Here is a 19,373-nt window from a genome sequence, read left to right on the forward strand (position 1 = left end):
ACCTTAAGGACTGCTATGGGACTCTTGTCTGTGTGTAAACTTTATCGGTATTTATACACCTTTTCCGACTTTGAAACGGAGTGGGTGATTAAAAAAAAAAGTCTTAAGCTATCTTTGTCAAGCATTGTGCCTTCTTATTTTAGTGCAGAGTCTGCCTGTCAATGCAGGAGATATGGGTTTGAGCCCTGGGTCCAGGGAGATCCCCTGGAGAAGGAAATGACAACCTACTCCAGTGTTCTTGCCTGGAAAATCCCATGCACAGAGGAACCTGTCACAAAAGAGTCAGACATGACTTAGCAACTAAAACTACAACCAAAAAAAAATACTTTGGTCAAGGTCTTTATTAGTAGCACGACAAGAGATTTGATGTTGGATACAGGTAGCGGGAACCGGCTACTTGTAAGTTAAGCGTTTTAGGATAAATTCTTTGCTTTTCTCAGCTGTCCATCCCCAAATAGCATATTGTGGGGGTTGATGATTAAATATGTGTAGTAGATAACTATAAAACTTTAAAGTCCCAAATAGATTATCTCCAGGGCAATTCAGCTGTAGCAGAGCAAGTGAGATTATTCACCTGAGTGCTTTAAAATGCAGCAGTGTCTTCCACCAAAACAGATGCCCATGGAGCATATTAATTTGATTCTCAAAATCCTTCATTGCTGATACAAAAACAGTGCTTCTACCTTAAAGGCATTGCTAAAAATTAGGAAACTGTATGACTCTCATGGGATCCTCTGGCTACACCGATCTTTAAGATCTGCAGGTATGTTTTAGCTCTGTTCTGTCAGCAAGTGAACAGATACTCATTTGCTTTTGTTGAGCTGGGCCACAGAGATGTGCTGTACTTTAGTACTGCAGGCCACTATGTAGTAGCCCTTTCCTGAAAAGCTTTAGAAAGAGGCTTATTTGGGGGCATTTTGTAATCAGCGTCTCCAGACAGTATCTGCTGCCTCATCAATTTACAAGTCTCCTAGAATTATTCTATTTCTTGGCAGTTTCCCATGCATGCTGCCTTGATAGTTTTAAAGTCATTCGTGCTTGCTTTAGAAATACTTACATAGATTTTAGTCCCAGCTGGACTCTGGCTTAGCATGGGTTTCTGAGAAAGCCTCTGGATCTGGCTCTTGTGTGGAGACTTTGTCACCTTCACCTGTAAAGGACTAACTAGATCCATCCCTTGTTAACCTGAAGTGTATGGTAATTTCTGAGAGACTGCTGCTGTATAAACTAGGAATGGTGTTTATGCATTTAGTCCACAGAGATGGCAGTGTTTCAAAAAATTTCTGAAGGTGTTTAAAGAATAACATCTAGTATTGATTGAGTGCTTACTGTGTGTAAAGAATTGCATTTAGTCCTTCATGTATACTATCTTATTGGCCCTTCATGGCAGTCCTCTCAACTATCATTTACCCCATTGTTCACATGAGGATTGTAAGCTTTATTTTTTAACGATGTTTTGATGTGGACCATGTTTAAATTCTTTACTGAATTTATTACAATACTGCATCTGTTTCATGTTTTGTTTTTTTGGTCCTGAGGCAAATGGCATCTTAGTTCCCCAACCAGGGATTAAACCCAGGCCCCCTGCATTGGAAGGTGAAGTCTCAGCCACTGGAGCACCAGGGAAGTCCAGAGGATTGTAAGCTATAGAGAATGAAATAATTTACCAAATCCCATACAAGATTAGAACATAGGATAGTTTGATTTCAGATCTCAGTCACTGAGCCACGATAATTTTTTATCTAATAAAGCCGTGTAAGAATTTATAAAATATAGAAAAAAAATCCAACCTCTAGATTTGGTCAGATCTGATGTGACTTGTTAAAGAATCCTTTGTCTACTGTGTTAGATGAAACATTATTATGCATTGCATGGTGCTAATGAACTGCGATCACATTTCTCAAGATTGCAGACAAAAGCAATTAATTTTACTCTTGTCTTAAAATATTCATAGAAGCAAAGAATAAACCAGGCTAAACGTATAGTAGAAATTTAGCCTCAAATTCAGATGTAATCTCCCCTCATCCCTGTTTTTTTCTGGTTCTTGAAGGGACTTCCCCTATTGGTTTTATGGGTAGGAAGGAATAAATACTATGTTACTAAGTATATCATTGACTGTTGTTTCCAAGTTGAACGTCTGGATTCTTGAAATCAGTGCCTGAATTTTAAGACAATACTGAAGCATTTTTAATGTGCTATTATCTACTTGTCATTTCTCTGATATTCCACTTAGAAATGCCAGAGACTTCTCATCACTCTCCCATTCAGAAACAATAGGCTTTATTAATACAAACAAAAGATGTGGTTAATAATGATGAATGTAAATTATTAACTTACTGCTACTCTCAAACTTTTCAAAATCATAATTTGAGACATTTTATCTTTTAATTCAAGAATACTTACTGTGTGAATACATGACGATGAAAACACTACTGTCATTTTCTTGTGTTTTATATATTTTCTTGAAAAAGACCATTAAATGCATACTGCTAATTAGGAAAATTCTCATACCGAAGATATAAACGCAAGGGTTTCTGTTCATGTCGTTACTAGTATAATCCAAGTGAGTTTCTATTCATTGTTCACCTGCCATAAAAATTTCATTGAAGATTTAAATCGAGTATTTCAAGCACAAAGCCTCCCTTCCAAGCCATCTTCTCTTAAAATGTTTGAGGTGAAAGGAATTTGTCTCATGTTTTCCATTGCATCAGTGCAGGCCATACCTGACTTACGTGATGGTGTCAAGCTTCTAACTTCAACTTGGCTGTTGTTTTCTTTTCTTTATTTTGGCTGTGCCCCTGAGGCACTCAGTCTTAGTTGCTTGATCAGGAATCAAATCCTTGTCCCCTGCAGTGGAAGCACAGAGTCCTAACCACTGGACTGCCAGGGAAGTCCCTATCTTTTTTTTTTTTTTTTTTTAACTTCACCTAAATGAAGAAAAAACTTCACATAAAAAAATGAGTTGGGTATTTGGAAAAGGTTATTTGACTAAGTTTTGGAGAAAACAAAGAATGTTAATCACGTCTCTTAGAAATGCAATTACCATATCACAAACAGCCTCTGACTATAGGGCCTGGTTTTTAAAAAATTATCATGGGTTTCCACATTCTTTAAGGGCTTCCCTGGTGGCTCAGACAGTAAAGAGCCAGCCTGCAGTGTGGGAGACCCAGGTTTGATCTCTGGGTCGGGAAGGTCCCTTGGAGAAAGAAATGGTAACCCACTCCAGTATTCTTGCCTGGAAAATCCCATTGATGGAGGAGCCTGGCAGGCTACAGTTCATGGGGGTCACAAAGAGTTGGACATGATTGAGCAACTTCACTCACTTTCCACATTCTTTAGATAATTCACCCATCGCTCTTTTCAGGATCCCAACCAAAATCCCTGGAAACTTTTTGTTTAAATACATTTAACTGGATTATCTCCTTGTACCTGGTGGGTCTTTTGTTTCCTAGCTACGTAGATCCACAAGTAATTTCCCTACAATTAGAGAAGCACTTCTTTTCCCTTTGCTCTTGAAGTGCCAGTGGGCTTAAATGACGGCCGATTTTCATACTAGCTTCTCTTCAGCTATACCAAGTTAATCTATAATTTAACTTAATGGAATACATAAATACACATATTGCAAACTCTGAAGAGAGGCTTGAAGGTAAGAAGGTAATTTAAAAGCTACTGCAGGACTTCCCTGGGTGGTCCAGTGGTTAAAATTCCAAGCTTCCAATGCAGGGGGCCTGTGGTTCAATCCCTGGGAAGGGAACTAGATCCTGCATATTGCACCTAGGAATTTGCATGCCGAAACTGAGGCCTGGCAGAGCCAAATAAATAACATAAAAGCTACTTCATTAGATCAGGTGTGAAGAGGTAGGAGAGGAAATAGCAATGGAAAGGAAAGAGGGTTAAATAGATCTTAATGGATTGGACATGACTGGGGGAGAAAGTGATTCTAAAGGTCATTTTGGAGTTTTGAGCATTGCAGATGGCAGTCTCCTGGTACCATTTTCAGAGGATGAGCGTTAGGGCAGAGGTCCAAGTTGAGAGGAAAGAACATCTTGAATTAGAAGTGACTTCGTGTCACCTGACTGAAAATATTCAACAGATGGTAGAGATGGGGAAGGAGAGCTCAAGAGAAAGAGGTTGACATTCCTGATGTAAACATGTATTCATGAGCCTGGGTGACAGTTAAAGTCCTAAAGATGAATGGGTTTGTGGGGAGAGCATGGAGAAGAGAGACTGGTCAACACTTATTTCTACTTTTCTCTTTAAATGTGGCTGCTGCAAGTACCTTATGACACCTTGAAATCCTAGTATCCAGATATTAATTTTTGGTTATCCTTGATCATTGTAATACTATAGAAATGTTTTCAATTATACTAAAATAATTGCATTTCAACTGCTGGTGCACTGGGATGACTCAGTGGGATGGTACAGGGAGGGAGGTGGGAGGGGGTTTCAGGATGGGGAACACGTGTACGCCCGTAGTGGATTCATGTTGATGTGTGGCAGAACCAATACAATATATTTAAGATTTTAAAAATTTAAAAAAAAAATTTTTTTAAATGTGGCTGCTATAGGTAAGTGTTCAGTTCAACAGGAACTAGAGACTGTATCTATATGAATAGGCTTTCAAGAAGAATAAAGTTAATCTGTGCAGAGTAGATTTTTAATTAGTAAACACTATACAGTAGCTTAAATATTTTAATAACTCTATGCCATAATAGCTGACATTTAATGCCAACTATATAGGTCAAGTGCAGTTGTATAAGTGATGACTCGTTTGTTACCTTGCATGCACCTTATCATATAGGTAATAACTATTCTTATCAGTACCTTTTTACAAAGAAATAAACTGAGGCACAGAAGTGTTAAGTAACTTCTCCAGGGTCTTCCTGCTGGGAAGTGGTGTATCTGGGATCTAAATTCAAGTAATCTGATTCCAAATATACACTTTAATCACTATGCTATGGGGGCTTCTCAGGTAGCTCAGTGGTGAGGAATCTGCTTCACAGTGCAGGAGACATGGGTTCAATTCCTGGGTCAGGAAGATCCCCTGGAGCAGGAAATGGCAACCCACTCCAGTATTCTTGCCTGAAGAATCCCATGGATAGAGGAGCCTGGCAGGCTGCAGTCCATGGGGTCGCAAAGAGTCAGACACGGCTGAGCATACACACTATGCTATGCTACCTTCATATGAAGCCATCCCTATATCACAATTTTTGATAGACTTTTTCCATCATGGTCCTGACTTGTAAGTAGTCGCATGGTTATTCTAATTTATGTCAAGAGAGGATGACTTTCTTAGGGCTATATATTGGCAGTTCACTGGATACATTATGGACATTTTTCATCACGTTTTTAATAGACTAGTAGACAATCTCTGGCTTAAAAGGAAATATATTAGGACATCACGTTGTACAGAAACAAAAGAAAATGCAGGACAGCAAAATGATCTGCTAGGGTTAGTGATACGGACCAACTGTTCATCCAAGAAGCAGTGTGGTGTCTTGAAATAATGTTTATATTATGAATAAGGTTGAGTCATGCACACAGGTTTAATGCATCCATGAATTAAGCCTCACACATTATTGATATTCACTAGTGAGGACAGGAAAATACTCTCCACCAATACACCAATGTTTTATTGATTTAAGTGAAAGTGAAGTCGCTCAGTTGTGTCCGACTCTTTGCGACCCCATGGACGGTAGCCTACCAGGCTCCGCGATCCATGGGATTTTCCAGGCAAGAATACTGGAGTGGCTGCCATTTCCTTCTCCAGGGCATCTTCCCAACCCAGGGATCGAACCCGAGTCTCCTGCATTGCAGACAGATGCTTTATTGTCTGAGCCACTAGGGAAGCCATTGATTTAAGTAATTAGGATTATTTGATCTTTCCAAGTTTCTCAGATTCATTATGCTAGAGTATTTCCTCTTGGTGGAGACTTGAGCTGGCCTCCCATCACAGTACAACATTCGGTCATTTTAACAGTAAGTCACCAAACAATGATTTCCAATCAGTGTCCCGAGCTATGTTTAGATAATGGCAGAAAATGTGCAGAAGGATAGGACAAGGACATTCAAGATGGGGCTGCGAGTAAAATTCAGAGAACCAGAGGTAATGACTTTGATCTGCTCTTTATTTTTGCTTAATGATGCAAAATACTGAGAACCAGAGCTTAAGATGGAGTGAGGCTCCCAGAACTGGTAAATGCTAAGTAGTATGAATGCATAGGAACCAAACATGGAAGATAGGGAAGAAACCAGGTGGCTGTTGATTCATTTCACAAATATGTTACCTAACCTATTCTAAACATGTGAGATACAGAGAAGACTGTACATTTTTAGGTTCAGGTGTTTTTTGTTTGTTCGTTTTGTTTTTAAACTTTTTATTTTGTATTGGAGTATAGCCAATTAACAATGTTGTGATAGTTTCAGGTGGACAGCAAAGGGACTCAGCCATACATATACATTTATCTAACCTCCCTCCAACTCCCCTCCCATCCAGGCATTTTTTTGTTCTTCAAAGTATAGATCTCTCTCCACTTGGAATTGGCATGGTCACCCATGTGCTTCTAGGAAGTATCATGTTTATTTATAGACTCTGTGCTACAAGACTGTAAGAAAATACTGTTCCTTGTTCTTTATTTTTGTTTATTTTTCTTGTCCAGGTTATTTTTCAAGGCCAGATGATTTCAGCTCAGGATGAAGTCATAGCTATTGATGATCTATCTTTCAGCTCAGGCTGCTTGCCAGCAGATGGTAAGATATTTTTCTCATTCTGATCCTTATTGTATAATAAATTCAGTTCTGTTTAAACATTGTGTAATGATTTTGATCTGCTCTTTTATTTTTGCTTAATGTTTTAGAGTGAACTATTTTCTCTTGTCCTTATACACTGTGGTACAATGACTAGATTTGTGCTAGAGGTGAACACAGGCTACTGTAAAGAACTGAAGTGTGTAATTTAGTCTCAGATTTAGAACCCTGTAGCATATTTACACTGGTTAGTTAAATCTTACCCAGAGAAGTCTATGCTTTCTAGGATATCAGGAGAAAACTGGCCCCCATTGATTTGAAACTGTCTTCTTGGAGAATCAATTTAACTAAGCCACTGAAAGACACAAATGGAGAAGTATATTAGTTATAATCTATTTTCTATTTAGACTGAAACAACTAGATCAATAAACCACACATCAGATCTAAAAATTATCCATATCAGTCCTGTGATTATGTTAACTGTGTAATATTCAATTCACCATTCACATTGTTCTCAATAGGAAAGTTCAATGTTTAAAATATAAGTTGGTAAGGATGAAATTACTCTAATATGCAGTAATAACATTTATTTGATATATTTGAGTATAGATATTTGATAGAATTTTTCCTTTTGAAATTTTATTATGATATGATAGAATCAAGAAAGCTATTTTGTAGACAGGGTTCCAAGTTCTAGTTGGATACAAAGAAATGGTAGTTGTGGTTAAAATAAAAATGTTCCAGTAACAGAAGAAATGTGGTTAAGAAAAAAATGTTCCAGTCTACCTAAGAGAGACCAAGGAAACTTGATAAAGGATGTTTGCATTGTGCTTTGATACTTAAAAAGCACTTCTGCTGTTATAAGAGCTTATAGGTTTGTGTCTCTTGTCACTCAAACCAAGGTAAATTTACAAGAGCTAATGACAGCCCCTCTAAACATGGAACACATAAAGTTCTCTTTCATCTTTGTATTTTCAGTTCTTAGTATATATTAGTAAGAAATCATGATAGGATAAATTGAAATATAGATGTGAAATGTAGAACTTTAAAGGAACAGACTGTAACCTCCACCCATTCCTAGAAGTAAATAATTTAAGCATTATTATTATTATTTAAGCATTATTATTAAGCACATCAGTGACTTTTCACTACAAGTGGATAATTTTCCTTAGATTTATCAGAAGGGAAGTGATATGCCAGTAGAGAATACATTGTCAACTCCAGGCGATGCATGATCTGCCATTCAAAACTTCCCTAATAATCTCTCTTCTGTTACCCTGCATGGTTGCTTCTGAACCAGAGCACAGCCCACTTACACTTGATTCTTAATGAAACATCTAGTCCCTGACCCTGATCACCTCAGCAGGGACATTATATATCTCAGTTTAATAGTTTCTACAGAAATTGAGGTCTGCCAGACAAAATGATCCCTAATAGTTGTATTTATTGCCCAGTCTGGCTGATCACCCTCAAAGGAGAACAAAGCCATGAAATCAGCTCTTGACTGGACTTCCTGGACCATCAGGGAGTTAGGAAATGGCTGTTGCCATTGAAACTGTTTACACAGCAAATTTATGCAGGAAAACGCTTGGGTTGTGCTTGGGGCCTGAGATTGCTTGTAATAGGACTCTGCTAGCATTTCAGACATGAACTTAACTCTTCATCTTCAGCTCTGGGAACCAAAGCCATTTCTCTAAGTACCCATGACCCATACACTAGGACAAAGGCCTGTGTAGACGGGCCATAATAATTACTCAGAAGACAAATGCCAGGTTTTTAGTAAGCACTTGAACTCCTTAACATCACTATAGAAATAAAAAATGCAATAATAGTGGGAGTGAGAGCATCAGATACTTGAACATTCAAAGAAAAGTTGGGGTCACATAGAAAAATACTGGCACCTACAATTTCTAAGAATAGTTCCAGGTAGTGTTATCACCATATTGTTCTGAGGTGATGTGGAAATAAAGTTTGATGAAGATGAGACATGGATTTTAAAGCTCAATTATTGGGTAGGGCTTTTACATGATTGTTACGTTTATACAAGATTACAAGATAAAGCTCTAGAGAAGATGACTTTGAAATCCATGACTGAAGTCTTCAATAAATATAGAAATCAGACCTCCTGCATGGATGACCCAGGGCTATAAGTTAAATGTCGTGAGCCAAGATGTTTTTACAACATGGAAAAATAAATCACTGTATGGAAGCAACACTGGGGATTTAGAAGGAAGATGACTTTAATTTTTGGCCTTGTGTTTTATGGGGCATTGGAAAAAGATATCTCCCCTTGGGGAAAGCTGCAAAGTGAGTGGTTTCCTTTTAGAGAAATTCCGTACTCAGGTCAAGGTCACAAAGCGTTCTATGAATCTTTGAAGGTGAGGGTGCACGGGTTTTGTTTTTCAAATAGAATGAAGATTGAAAGCATATTTAAACTTTTGGGAGGAAAACACAGCAGCATGAGGACTAATGGAGACAAAGGAGAAAGCATTATGGGATAGGATTGGTATTCAGATGGAGTTACATTTTATAAATGGTGGGACTGTGAGAGATGGTAAAATTAGATGGCATTAAATTTTCAAATGAGACTCTCCAGTCAAATTCATGCACTGACAGACTACATCTAGTTAATCATCAGAATCATGTAAAAGAGTGATTGATTCTGGGATTCATTCCAGCCCTGCTAGATGGGAATCACTGAGGATGGGGCCTACGTTTTAAATAATATCCTTAGGAAATTTTTGTGAAGTCAGCCGATTCTAGGTTTAAGAACAGAACTAGCCTTTGCGAACCATGAGACCTAGTCTTGTGTTGATTTTTTGCATTTGGCAGTGACTGCCCTGGAGTAGGGTTCTGGATGACTAGAGTCAATGGTTTCAGTCTCATGTGGTCCTGGTGGTGATGGCCAAGGTGGGAAAAGCAGGCAGAGCCAACCCAACAGCTTCTGGACATTTCCATGAGAAAATCCTACTCCAATGGAAAATAGGGTTAGATATGCATTGGAATGCAAGAAAGCAGAAAAGTCTGAGATTTTTGCTTTTGCTTTTGACTTAATAGGCTTCCCAGATAGCTCAGTTGGTAAAGAATATGCCTGCAATGCAGGAGACCCCAGTTTGATTCCTGGGCTGGGAAGATCTCGTGGAGAAGGGATAGGCTACCCACTCCAGTATTTTGGGGCTTCCCTTGTGGCTCAGCTGATAAAGAATCTGCCTGCAATGCAGAAGAGCTGGGTTCCATCCCTGGGTTGGGAAGATCACCTAGAAAAGGGAAAGGTTACCCCCTCCAGTATTCTGGCCTAGAGAATTCCATGAAATGTTTAGTCCATGGGGTTGCAAAGAGTCAGACATGATTGAGTAACTTTCACTTGTCAGATGACTTAATAGAGGAGATAGATAGTCATGGCATAGATTCTTCAACTCTGACACTGCTAAATTCAAGGACTAAGGGGTTTCCTTGCTACTTGCCATCTATGCTTCTGGAATAACCTCTCTCATTCAGGATAGGAAGAAGGAAGGAATGGCATAGGAAATAGTTTTGGACATGTCGTTCATCAGCTAGATGATTGTCAGGCAGATAACCTTGGTTGCTAGGGAGGCTAAGAAAACCGAGTGTTTAAATTTGGCCTCTGTAATAAAGGAAGGCAAGGAGAACAGGTTTATAAGTTGAGTGAGCATCCATTTGCTACAGAAACTCAACATTAGCATATTTAGAATTAAATTCCAATCTTCTTTCAAACTCTATTTCTTTTCCTATGTTCCCTATTTTAGTCATTAATGTCTGTTTGGTCTCACATAGAAGCCAAGGAGTCATTCTTCAATCCTCCTTCCCCCTTCTCACCTCCACATTAACTTGGTGCAAAACATTATTGAGAGTATGTTCTTATATTTCTCCAGTTGTCTCCACTTATTTGTCATTATTACTCATCCAACTCTGATTTTGTATGTCCCACATTTTTTTTTCTTGGATTTTGAAAATTCCAGTTTCAGTCTATTCCACTCCACTAATCACTACTATCTGCTATCCACCCGTTTGTACTTTCTAACATCCAACTATGACCAATCTCTACTTTATTTAAATCCCTCAGTAACTCTCATTGCCTTCAGAATGGAATTCAGATTTTTTTTTTGTCATGACACAAAGTCACCAGTATCCTGCTCTTACACACCAGCCCAAATTCTTTCTTCTTAATTCCCCCAAGAATTCCCATATTCTGACCCAAAAAAGCTACTCGTGAGTCCAGTGTTATCTCCTTTTTTGCATATCTTTGCAAACATTGCTCCCTCTGCTTATTTCATAAAAATTTTTTTTGACCTGTCCTGCTACTAGATATCCTTTTAGACTGAGTCAGGGTGTCTTCTCTGAGAAGCCTTCTCTTACAGAAAATGCCCCCACACTCCAAGTCCCTGTACATACATACACACACAGTATTGATTTACCTCCACAGCTAAATGCCGAGAATTGAATAATAGATTGAACAAAGAGTATGTGAAATTATTTAAATATCAAGTATTTGGGAGTTTGGATGAATTCTTCTTTCTGCTGAGCCACAAGCATCATTCCATAAAAAGCAGATTTAAATAAAATATCATGGGAATATATTTCTTTAGCAGTACTTACACTTATGCTAAGAATATTATATTATTTTTTAGCTTTTGTTTCAGTATCAAAAATAAAGATATGTCTTCAAAATAATGAGATTTTTATCAGGATGAATTAAGCTGAGGCAAACATTTGCCATTGTTTAGTAGAAACATTGTGTTTTCTGTCATTTTACAGCAGATATATAGCATTTGGGAATGAGTCCACTTGAAAGTGAAAGCTGTAATAAGTCTTTTGGTGGTCATTTTGATTTATAGAAATGGTTCTGTTTAAAATATATAGGTTTCCTGACAAGACTTCTCTATTTTCTTCTTCAAACTAGTGTGCTTTCAAAAATTTGTTCTGATTTTTTTTTTTCTTTTGAGACAAGGGAACAATTCTATTACCGTGTTTTTATTTTCTCTGTTTTGATGCTTTGATACCCAGTGTCTTGCTGATCACAGAGGGTCTGTCTCTTCCAGAGTGAACCAATTCCTAGAGACAGTAAACCAGCTCGCCTTACAGTGTATTTTTCAAACCAACAGCCACCTCTTTAGGCTTTCATACTCTGGGTCACTAGATACCTGCCTTAATTACCCCAGGGGGAGTGCATGTTTTCTAAGACAGTAGTTAAAAAAAAAAAATTATTACAGAATGGATGGCTTAAGGTGGTGCTAATGGTAAAGAACCTGCTTGCCAAAGCAGGAGACATAGGAGACACAGGTTTGATCCCTGGGACAGGAAAATCCCATGGAGGAGGGAATGACAACCCACTCCAGTATTCTTGCCTGGAGAATCCAATGGACAGAAGAACCTGTCAGGCTACAGTCCATAGGGTCGCACAGAGTCAGATGTGACAGAAGAGACTAAGAACGCACAAACAGATGGCTTAAAGCAACAGAAATTTCATTTCTCATGATTCAGAAGGCTGGAAATCCAGGATCGAGGGGTCACCAAGTTTGTTTTTCTTGCATTTTTTTTCCCCTTGCTTGTGGGTGACTGTCTTCTCCTTGGTCTTCATATAGTCTTCTTTCTCTTTGTGTCCATGTGCTAAATGCCTCTTCTTTTAAGGACACCAATCATATTGGACTAGAGCCCGCCACTATGGCCACACTTTACCTTAATTACCTCTTTATAGACCCTATCTCCAAATATGGTCACATTCTGAGCTACTGAGTGTTTGGACTTGAACGTATGAATTGGTGGTGGTGGGTACAGTTCAGCCCTTCAGAGCAACTAGGGATAGCCCTGACTGACTAAATGAGATATTGATGGATTTTCAGACCATGGCTCTATGTTTGTCAAAACACACAGAAATAAATACCAGAAATGTATAATTTTATTGTTTAAATTTTTTTTAATTAAAAAGAAATAGTAACTTTTTACAAATGGGAAAATTCTGATCATGAGAAATCCACCAGATAGATTTTCTCTTGTTCTTATATTTTATTTCACCACATAGATTATTATGTGTACTATTATCATTAGGAAAAAAACCAAACTGTTTCTATTTTTTACTATAGAAGTATAAACGACTCTATAAAAGTGATAGATATAGGTATTATCATGGTTTCTGAAGGTTTTCAAGTTGGACAATAAAACTAAATTCTTTTTATAACATTAAAGAAATAGTTTAGATTACTTCCATGCTTCCATTGCATTACTTCCATGCAACAGTATCTAACCACTGCCCTTCCAAGACAAGGGTATTCAGATCAGATCAGATCAGTCGCTCAGTCTTGTCTGACTCTGCGACCCCATGGATCACAGCACGCCAGGCCTCCCTGTCCATCACCAACTCCCGGAGTTCACTCAGACTCACGTCCATTGAGTCAGTGATGCCATCCAGCCATCTCATCCTCTGTCGTCCCCTTCTGCTCTTGACCCCAATCCCTCCCAGCATCAGAGTCTTTTCCAATGAGTCAACTCTTCGCATGAGGTGGCCAAAGTACTGGAGTTTCAGCTTTAGCATCATTCCTTCCAAAGAAATCCCAGGGCTGATCTCCTTTAAAATGGACTGGTTGGATCTCCTTGCAGTCCAAGGGACTCTCAAGAGTCTTCTCCAACACCACAGTTCAAAATCATCAATTCTTCGGCGCTCAGCCTTCTTCACAGTCCAACTCTCATATCCAGACATGACCACAGGAAAAACCATAGCCTTGACTAGACGAAGCTTTGTTGGCAAAGTAATGTCTCTGCTTTTGAATACGCTATCTAGGTTGTTCATAACTTTCCTTCCAAGGAGTAAGCGTCTTATAATTTCATGGCTGCAATCACCATCTGCAGTGATTTTGGAGCCCAGAAAAATAAAGTCTGACACTGTTTCCACTCTTTCCCCATCTATTTCCCATGAAGTGGCGGGGCTGGATGCCATGATCTTTGTTTTCTGAATGTTGAGCTTTAAGCCAACTTTTTCACTCTCCACTTTCACTGTCATCAAGAGGCTTTTGAGTTCCTCTTCACTTTCTGCCATAAGGGTGGTGTCATCTGCATATCTGAAGTTATTGATATTTCTCCCGGCAATCTTGATTCCAGCTTCTGTTTCTTCCAGCCCAGCATTTCTCATGATGTACTCTGCATATAAGTTAAATAAACGGTGACAATATACAGCCTTGACGAACTCCTTTTCCTATTTGGAACCAGTCTGTTGTTCCACGTCCAGTTCTAACTGTTGCTTCCTGACCTGCATACAAATTTCTCAAGAGGCAGATCAGATGGTCTGGTATTCCCATCTCTTTCAGAATTTTCCATAGTTTATTGTGATCCACACAGTCAAAGGCTTTGGCATAGTCAATAAAGCAGAAATAGATGTTTTTCTGGAACTCTCTTGCTTTTTCCATGATCCAGCGGATGTTGGCAATTTGATCTCTGGTTCCTCTGTCTTTTCTAAAACCAGCTTGAACATCTGGAAGTTCACGGTTCACATATTGCTGAAGCCTGGCTTGGAGAATTTTGAGCATTACTTTACTAGCATGTGAGATGAGTACAATTGTGTGGTAGTTTGAGCATTCTTTGGCATCGCCTTTCTTTGGGATTGGAATGAAAACTTACTTTTTCCAGTCCTGTGGCCACTGCTGAGTTTTCCAAATGTGCTGGCATATTGAGTGCAGCACTTTCACAGCATCATCTTTCAGGATTTGAAATAGCTCAACTGGAATTCCATCACCTCCACTAGCTTTGTTCGTAGTGATGCTTTCTAAGACCCACTTGACTTCATATTCCAGGATGTCTGGCTCTAGGTGAATGATCACACCATCGTGATTATCTTGGTTGTGAAGATCTTTTTTGTACAGTTCTTCTGTGTATTCTTGCCATCTCTTCTTAATATCTTCTGCTTCTGTTAGGTCCATACCATTTCTGTCCTTTATCGAGCCCATCTTTGCATGAAATGTTCCTTTGGTATCTCTGATTTTCTTGAAGAGATCTCTAGTCTTTCCCATTCTGTTGTTTTCCTCTATTTCTTTGCATTGATCACTGAAGAAGGCTTTCTTATCTCTTCTTGCTCTTCTTTGGAACTCTGCATTCAGATGTTTATATCTTTCCTTTTCTCCTTTGCTTTTTGCTTCTTCTTTTCACAGCTATTTGTAAGGCCTCCCCAGAAAGCCATTTTGCTTTCTTGCATTTCTTTTCCATGGGGATGGTCTTGATCCCTGTCTCCTGTACAATGTCACAAACCTCATTCCATAGCTCATCAGGCACTCTATCTATCAGATCTAGGCCCTTAAATCTATTTCTCACTTCCACTGTATAATCATAAGGGATTTGATTTAGGTCATACCTGAATGGTCTAGTGGTTTTCCCTACTTTCGTCAATTTACATCTGAATTTGACAACAAGGAGTTCATGGTCTGAGCCACAGTCAGCTCCTGGTCTTGTTTTTGCTGACTGTATAGAGTTTCTCCATCTTTGGCTGCAAAGAATATAATCAATCCGATTTCAGTGTTGCCCATCTGGTGATGTCCATGTATAGAGTCTTCTCTTGTGTTGTTGGAAAAGGGTGTTTGTTATGACCAGTGCATTTTCTTGGCAAAACTCTATTAGTCTTTGCTCTGCTTCATTCCGTATTCCAAGGCCAAATTTGCCTGTTACTCCAGGTGTTTCTTGACTCCCTACTTTTGCATTCCAGTCCCCTATAATGAAAAGGACATCTTTTTTGGGTGTTAGTTCTAAAAGGTCTTGTAGGTCTTCATAGAACCGTTCAACTTCAGCTTCTTCAGCATTACTGGTTGGGGCATAGACTTGGATTACTGTGATATTGAATGGTTTGCCTTGGAAATGAACAGAGATCATTCTGTCATTTTTGAGATTGCATCCAAGTACTGCATTTCGGACTCTCTTGTTGACCATGATGGCTACTATTCACTGTGCATTTATTATAAGGACTGAAGAAGGAAATGGCAACCCACTCTCTCTGGCCTAGAAAATCCCATGGACGGAGGAGCCTGGTGCAGGCTACTGCCCATGAGGTCACAAAGAGTCGGACACGACTGAGCGACTTCACTTTATTATAAGGAAGATCTGTTTAGGCTTTACCAAAATAACAAATATGAAAAAAGATCAGTGTTTCTGACTAAAAGAGATCAGTGTTTGTGACTAAATAAGAATATACTTAATCACTGATTCTTAAATAACATTGATTCTTGAACAAATTACTCACTATGTGTTCCTATAAAGATTGCATGATATAGCTCACAATCAGAATATTGTGAATATTCTGTGAATATTTTTAGGTTGGTTTGCCAGGATTTTGCCTTAGTCTCATTTATAAACATTCCAAGTACACAAGTTATCTCTTGATGAAAACCTGAATAATGCTTGTATATTATCCAGTTAAATAAGCATTATTTAGCTAGTTACTTTTTTATCTTATTAATTTCTAGCTACCTTTTAAGATCTAATGACTATTCATTGGAATTCATTACTGATTTAATAAAACTGATAAAGAAATTGTCAAAAACCCCTGGAGTCAAAAGTAGATGTCAATTATAACTTTTGCAGCAGCACCCTTGAGACTTGGATTTCATTCTCAACCATCTGAGAGAGTCTGGTCAATTTCATGTAACCTGTTTGTACAAGATAAGATTTGAAGGATGGCAGGCTTTGCACATGTAGCTTCATCGGTACAGACTTTGAAACTGTTGACAAAACTTCATCCTGCTGATTGTACATCATTGATGGAGAATTTTAAAATGCCAAAGATAATTTTCTACAGCTGGATTGTGGTGCAGTATAAGAATTAAAGGGAGAGAGGCTGGAGAGGGAGAAAATTGAATATGAATATAAATATAGATGACATCTTTAAATAGCTTTGAGCTCTGAAATAGAACACACTAAAACAAAAAGCTGTTCAGGAGATTAATTGATTGACAATTTATTGTACCCCTCCCGCATGTCATTGATTTTGTGGTTGCGAATTCCATTTGGGGGACTAAAGGTAGTAAAAGTGGCTAACATTGGTGAAAGATATTTAATACCAACTGATACAAGCTGCATTTTAAATTCCATGCATGAGAATTCTCTGGTGGTTCAGTGGTTGAGACTTTGCCTTCTCCTGTAGGGGGTGCATGTTTGATCCCTGGTAGGGAGCTAAGATCCCACCTGCCTCCTGGCCCAAAAAAAAAAAAAATATAAACAACAGAAGCAATGTTGTAACAAATTCAACAAAGACTTTAAAAATGATCCACATCAAAAAAAATATTTTTAATTCCATGCAATTTGTACTTTACCGTTTTGCTATTTTTGTTTATAGCACTTTTGTGGGTATTGTTTTGTACAAATAATAAAAAATTAGAGATAATATACAACATCTAATTGAACTATGGCAAATATTTAATTATGGAGCTCTAGGGGTAGAAGATTTGTAGCTCTTATATGAATCTACAAAAATTACTGTTTTAATTGTTTCACAGTAATTGTTATTGCTCAATCTTCGCTTCATTTATTGCCCACACTCCTTTAATTGCATATACAGTTTTATTTTCCTTGAATCTTATGTTCAAGAAGCTTTGCATATTCATCATTTGTTAGCTTCCATTATGAGAAACCAGATTAAGGATGTTATGCATAAATCATTTTCATAACCAATTGGTTCAATTTTATTTCCAGTAAAAATATAAACAATTTATATAGAGTTTGCACTATTTTAGAAGATTTCATTGAATAGGTCTTAGGTCATTTATTTATCCATTCATTAAACAGGTACATATTGAACATCTATGTCATATCAAGAATTTTTCTAGATGCATGGGAGAAGCAGTAAAAAAAAAAAAAAAAGGCAGTAATCCCTGAGTTCATGGGATTTATATTTTAATCAGATAGTGAATGAAATTAAACAAGTAAATAGAAAAATGTATTTTATGTCGTGATGACATGTGCTATAGATACAATAAAACAGCAGAAAATTGAGATGAGAGTGCCCAGGTAAGGGGGAAATGAAGTTTTAAGTAGAATTTTAAAGTTTTAAATAGATCACGCATGGTCACTTGGAGAATGTGTGTGTGTGTGTGTGTGTGTGTGTGTGTGTGTATATATATATATATATATATTTTTTTTTTTTTTGCTTGGGAAATAAGTTGAAGATACTAGCCATGTGTACGTTGGAAGGAAGCCATGTATAAATGTAGAAGTCCTGAGGCAAAAGTAAGCCTGGTTTGTGTGAGGATAGTGCAAAGGAATTTTACATCTACTTCTTGTAGGACAGAAGCCCGTGTGATGATCTTGAGCAGAGGAACCAAGGTCTGACTCACTACTTGATTTAGCTTTAACATGTTCTGGTGGTGCACCAGTGTCCATAGATGATGGAGACAAGCTGGCACAGGCAGAGAGGGATATCATCTGATGTCAAAAGATTCAAAAGTCAAATATTTAGGAAGATGAGAAATCTCCATTCTGCTTTACACAGTGGCTGCATCAGTTTCCATTCCCACCAAAAGTGTACGAGGGTTCCCTTCTCGCCACACCCTTGCCAACATTTGTTATCCGTGTTCTTTCTGATGGCAGTCATTCTGACTAGTGTATGGTGATATCTAATTGTGGTTTTGATTTGCATTTCCCTGACGATTAGTGATGTTGAGCATCTTTTCATGACCTGTTGGTCATCTGCATTTCCCCTTTGATAAAAGTGTCTATTCATTTCTTTTCCCCATTTTTACCTGGTCATTTGTTTGTTTGGTTGGTTTTTTGATGTTAAGTTGTGTTGCTGTTTATATATTTTGGACATTAACCTCTTATCAGTAATCATTTGCAAATGTTTTTTTCCCATTCCCATGGTCTCTTTTGCTGTACAAAAGCTTAATTAATTAAAAGTTTAATTAGGTCCCATTTGTTTATTTTTGCTTTTACTTCCTTTACTTTAGGAGATGGATCATTCCTATGACTTATATCAAAGAGTGTTCTGCCTGTGTTTCCTCTAGGAGTTTTATTGTATCTGGTCTTACATTCAGGTCTTTATTTTGAGTTTATTTTTGTCTATGATACTAGAGAATGTTCTAATTTCATTCTTTTACATGTAGCTGTCTAGCTTTCCCAGCACTACTTATTGAAAAATCTGTATTTTCTTCACTGTATATTCTTGCCTCTCTTTGTACTGAGTAAGAATTATCTATGGAAACAGGGGATAAAAGGACAATTCCACCATCTTCAAGTCCTGTGTTGGGAGGACTATGGTGGTGGGGCAGTGGGAGGAAATAGGCTCCATTTGAAAGAGCTGCAGGGAAAGTAAATCCAGGGCAGACCCAGGTAAAGAGGGTACCATATGTTGTATTTGATACATGTACAGTTATCAGCCTAATGATAGGCTCTTTATTTCCACATTAAGGCATGCAACCTACTTCACTGGAGACCTAGATGATTTGGCTTGGGGTCTTAGAAAGCACCACAGAGATCAGATTAAAATCTAGAAGTACTGCCATGGTTGTTTTATTCTCTCTTCTCTTCCTGAATCTGTTTCTCTGTCTATATAATGGTGTGATGCTGCCATAGAGAAGAGTTGGGTTCAGCATTCTCTGTAGAACAAAGGTTAACTTTTTGAGAAATCCATGATCCTTTCT

General features: G+C 38.1%; 1 protein-coding gene across 1 annotated transcript in view; it reads left to right on the plus strand.

Moving 5' to 3' along the window:
- Window positions 1-19,373, plus strand: part of MALRD1 (MAM and LDL receptor class A domain containing 1) — a 573,786-nt gene that overhangs the window by 20,685 nt on the left and 533,728 nt on the right. The window contains exon 5 of the mRNA XM_055545367.1: window positions 6,660-6,750. Coding sequence (XP_055401342.1) covers window positions 6,660-6,750 — 91 coding nt within the window. The remainder of the gene's footprint in view (window positions 1-6,659; window positions 6,751-19,373) is intronic.

Source organism: Bubalus kerabau, chromosome 13 (genome assembly GCF_029407905.1).
Source record: "Bubalus kerabau isolate K-KA32 ecotype Philippines breed swamp buffalo chromosome 13, PCC_UOA_SB_1v2, whole genome shotgun sequence".
Taxonomy (NCBI): domain Eukaryota; kingdom Metazoa; phylum Chordata; class Mammalia; order Artiodactyla; family Bovidae; genus Bubalus; species Bubalus kerabau.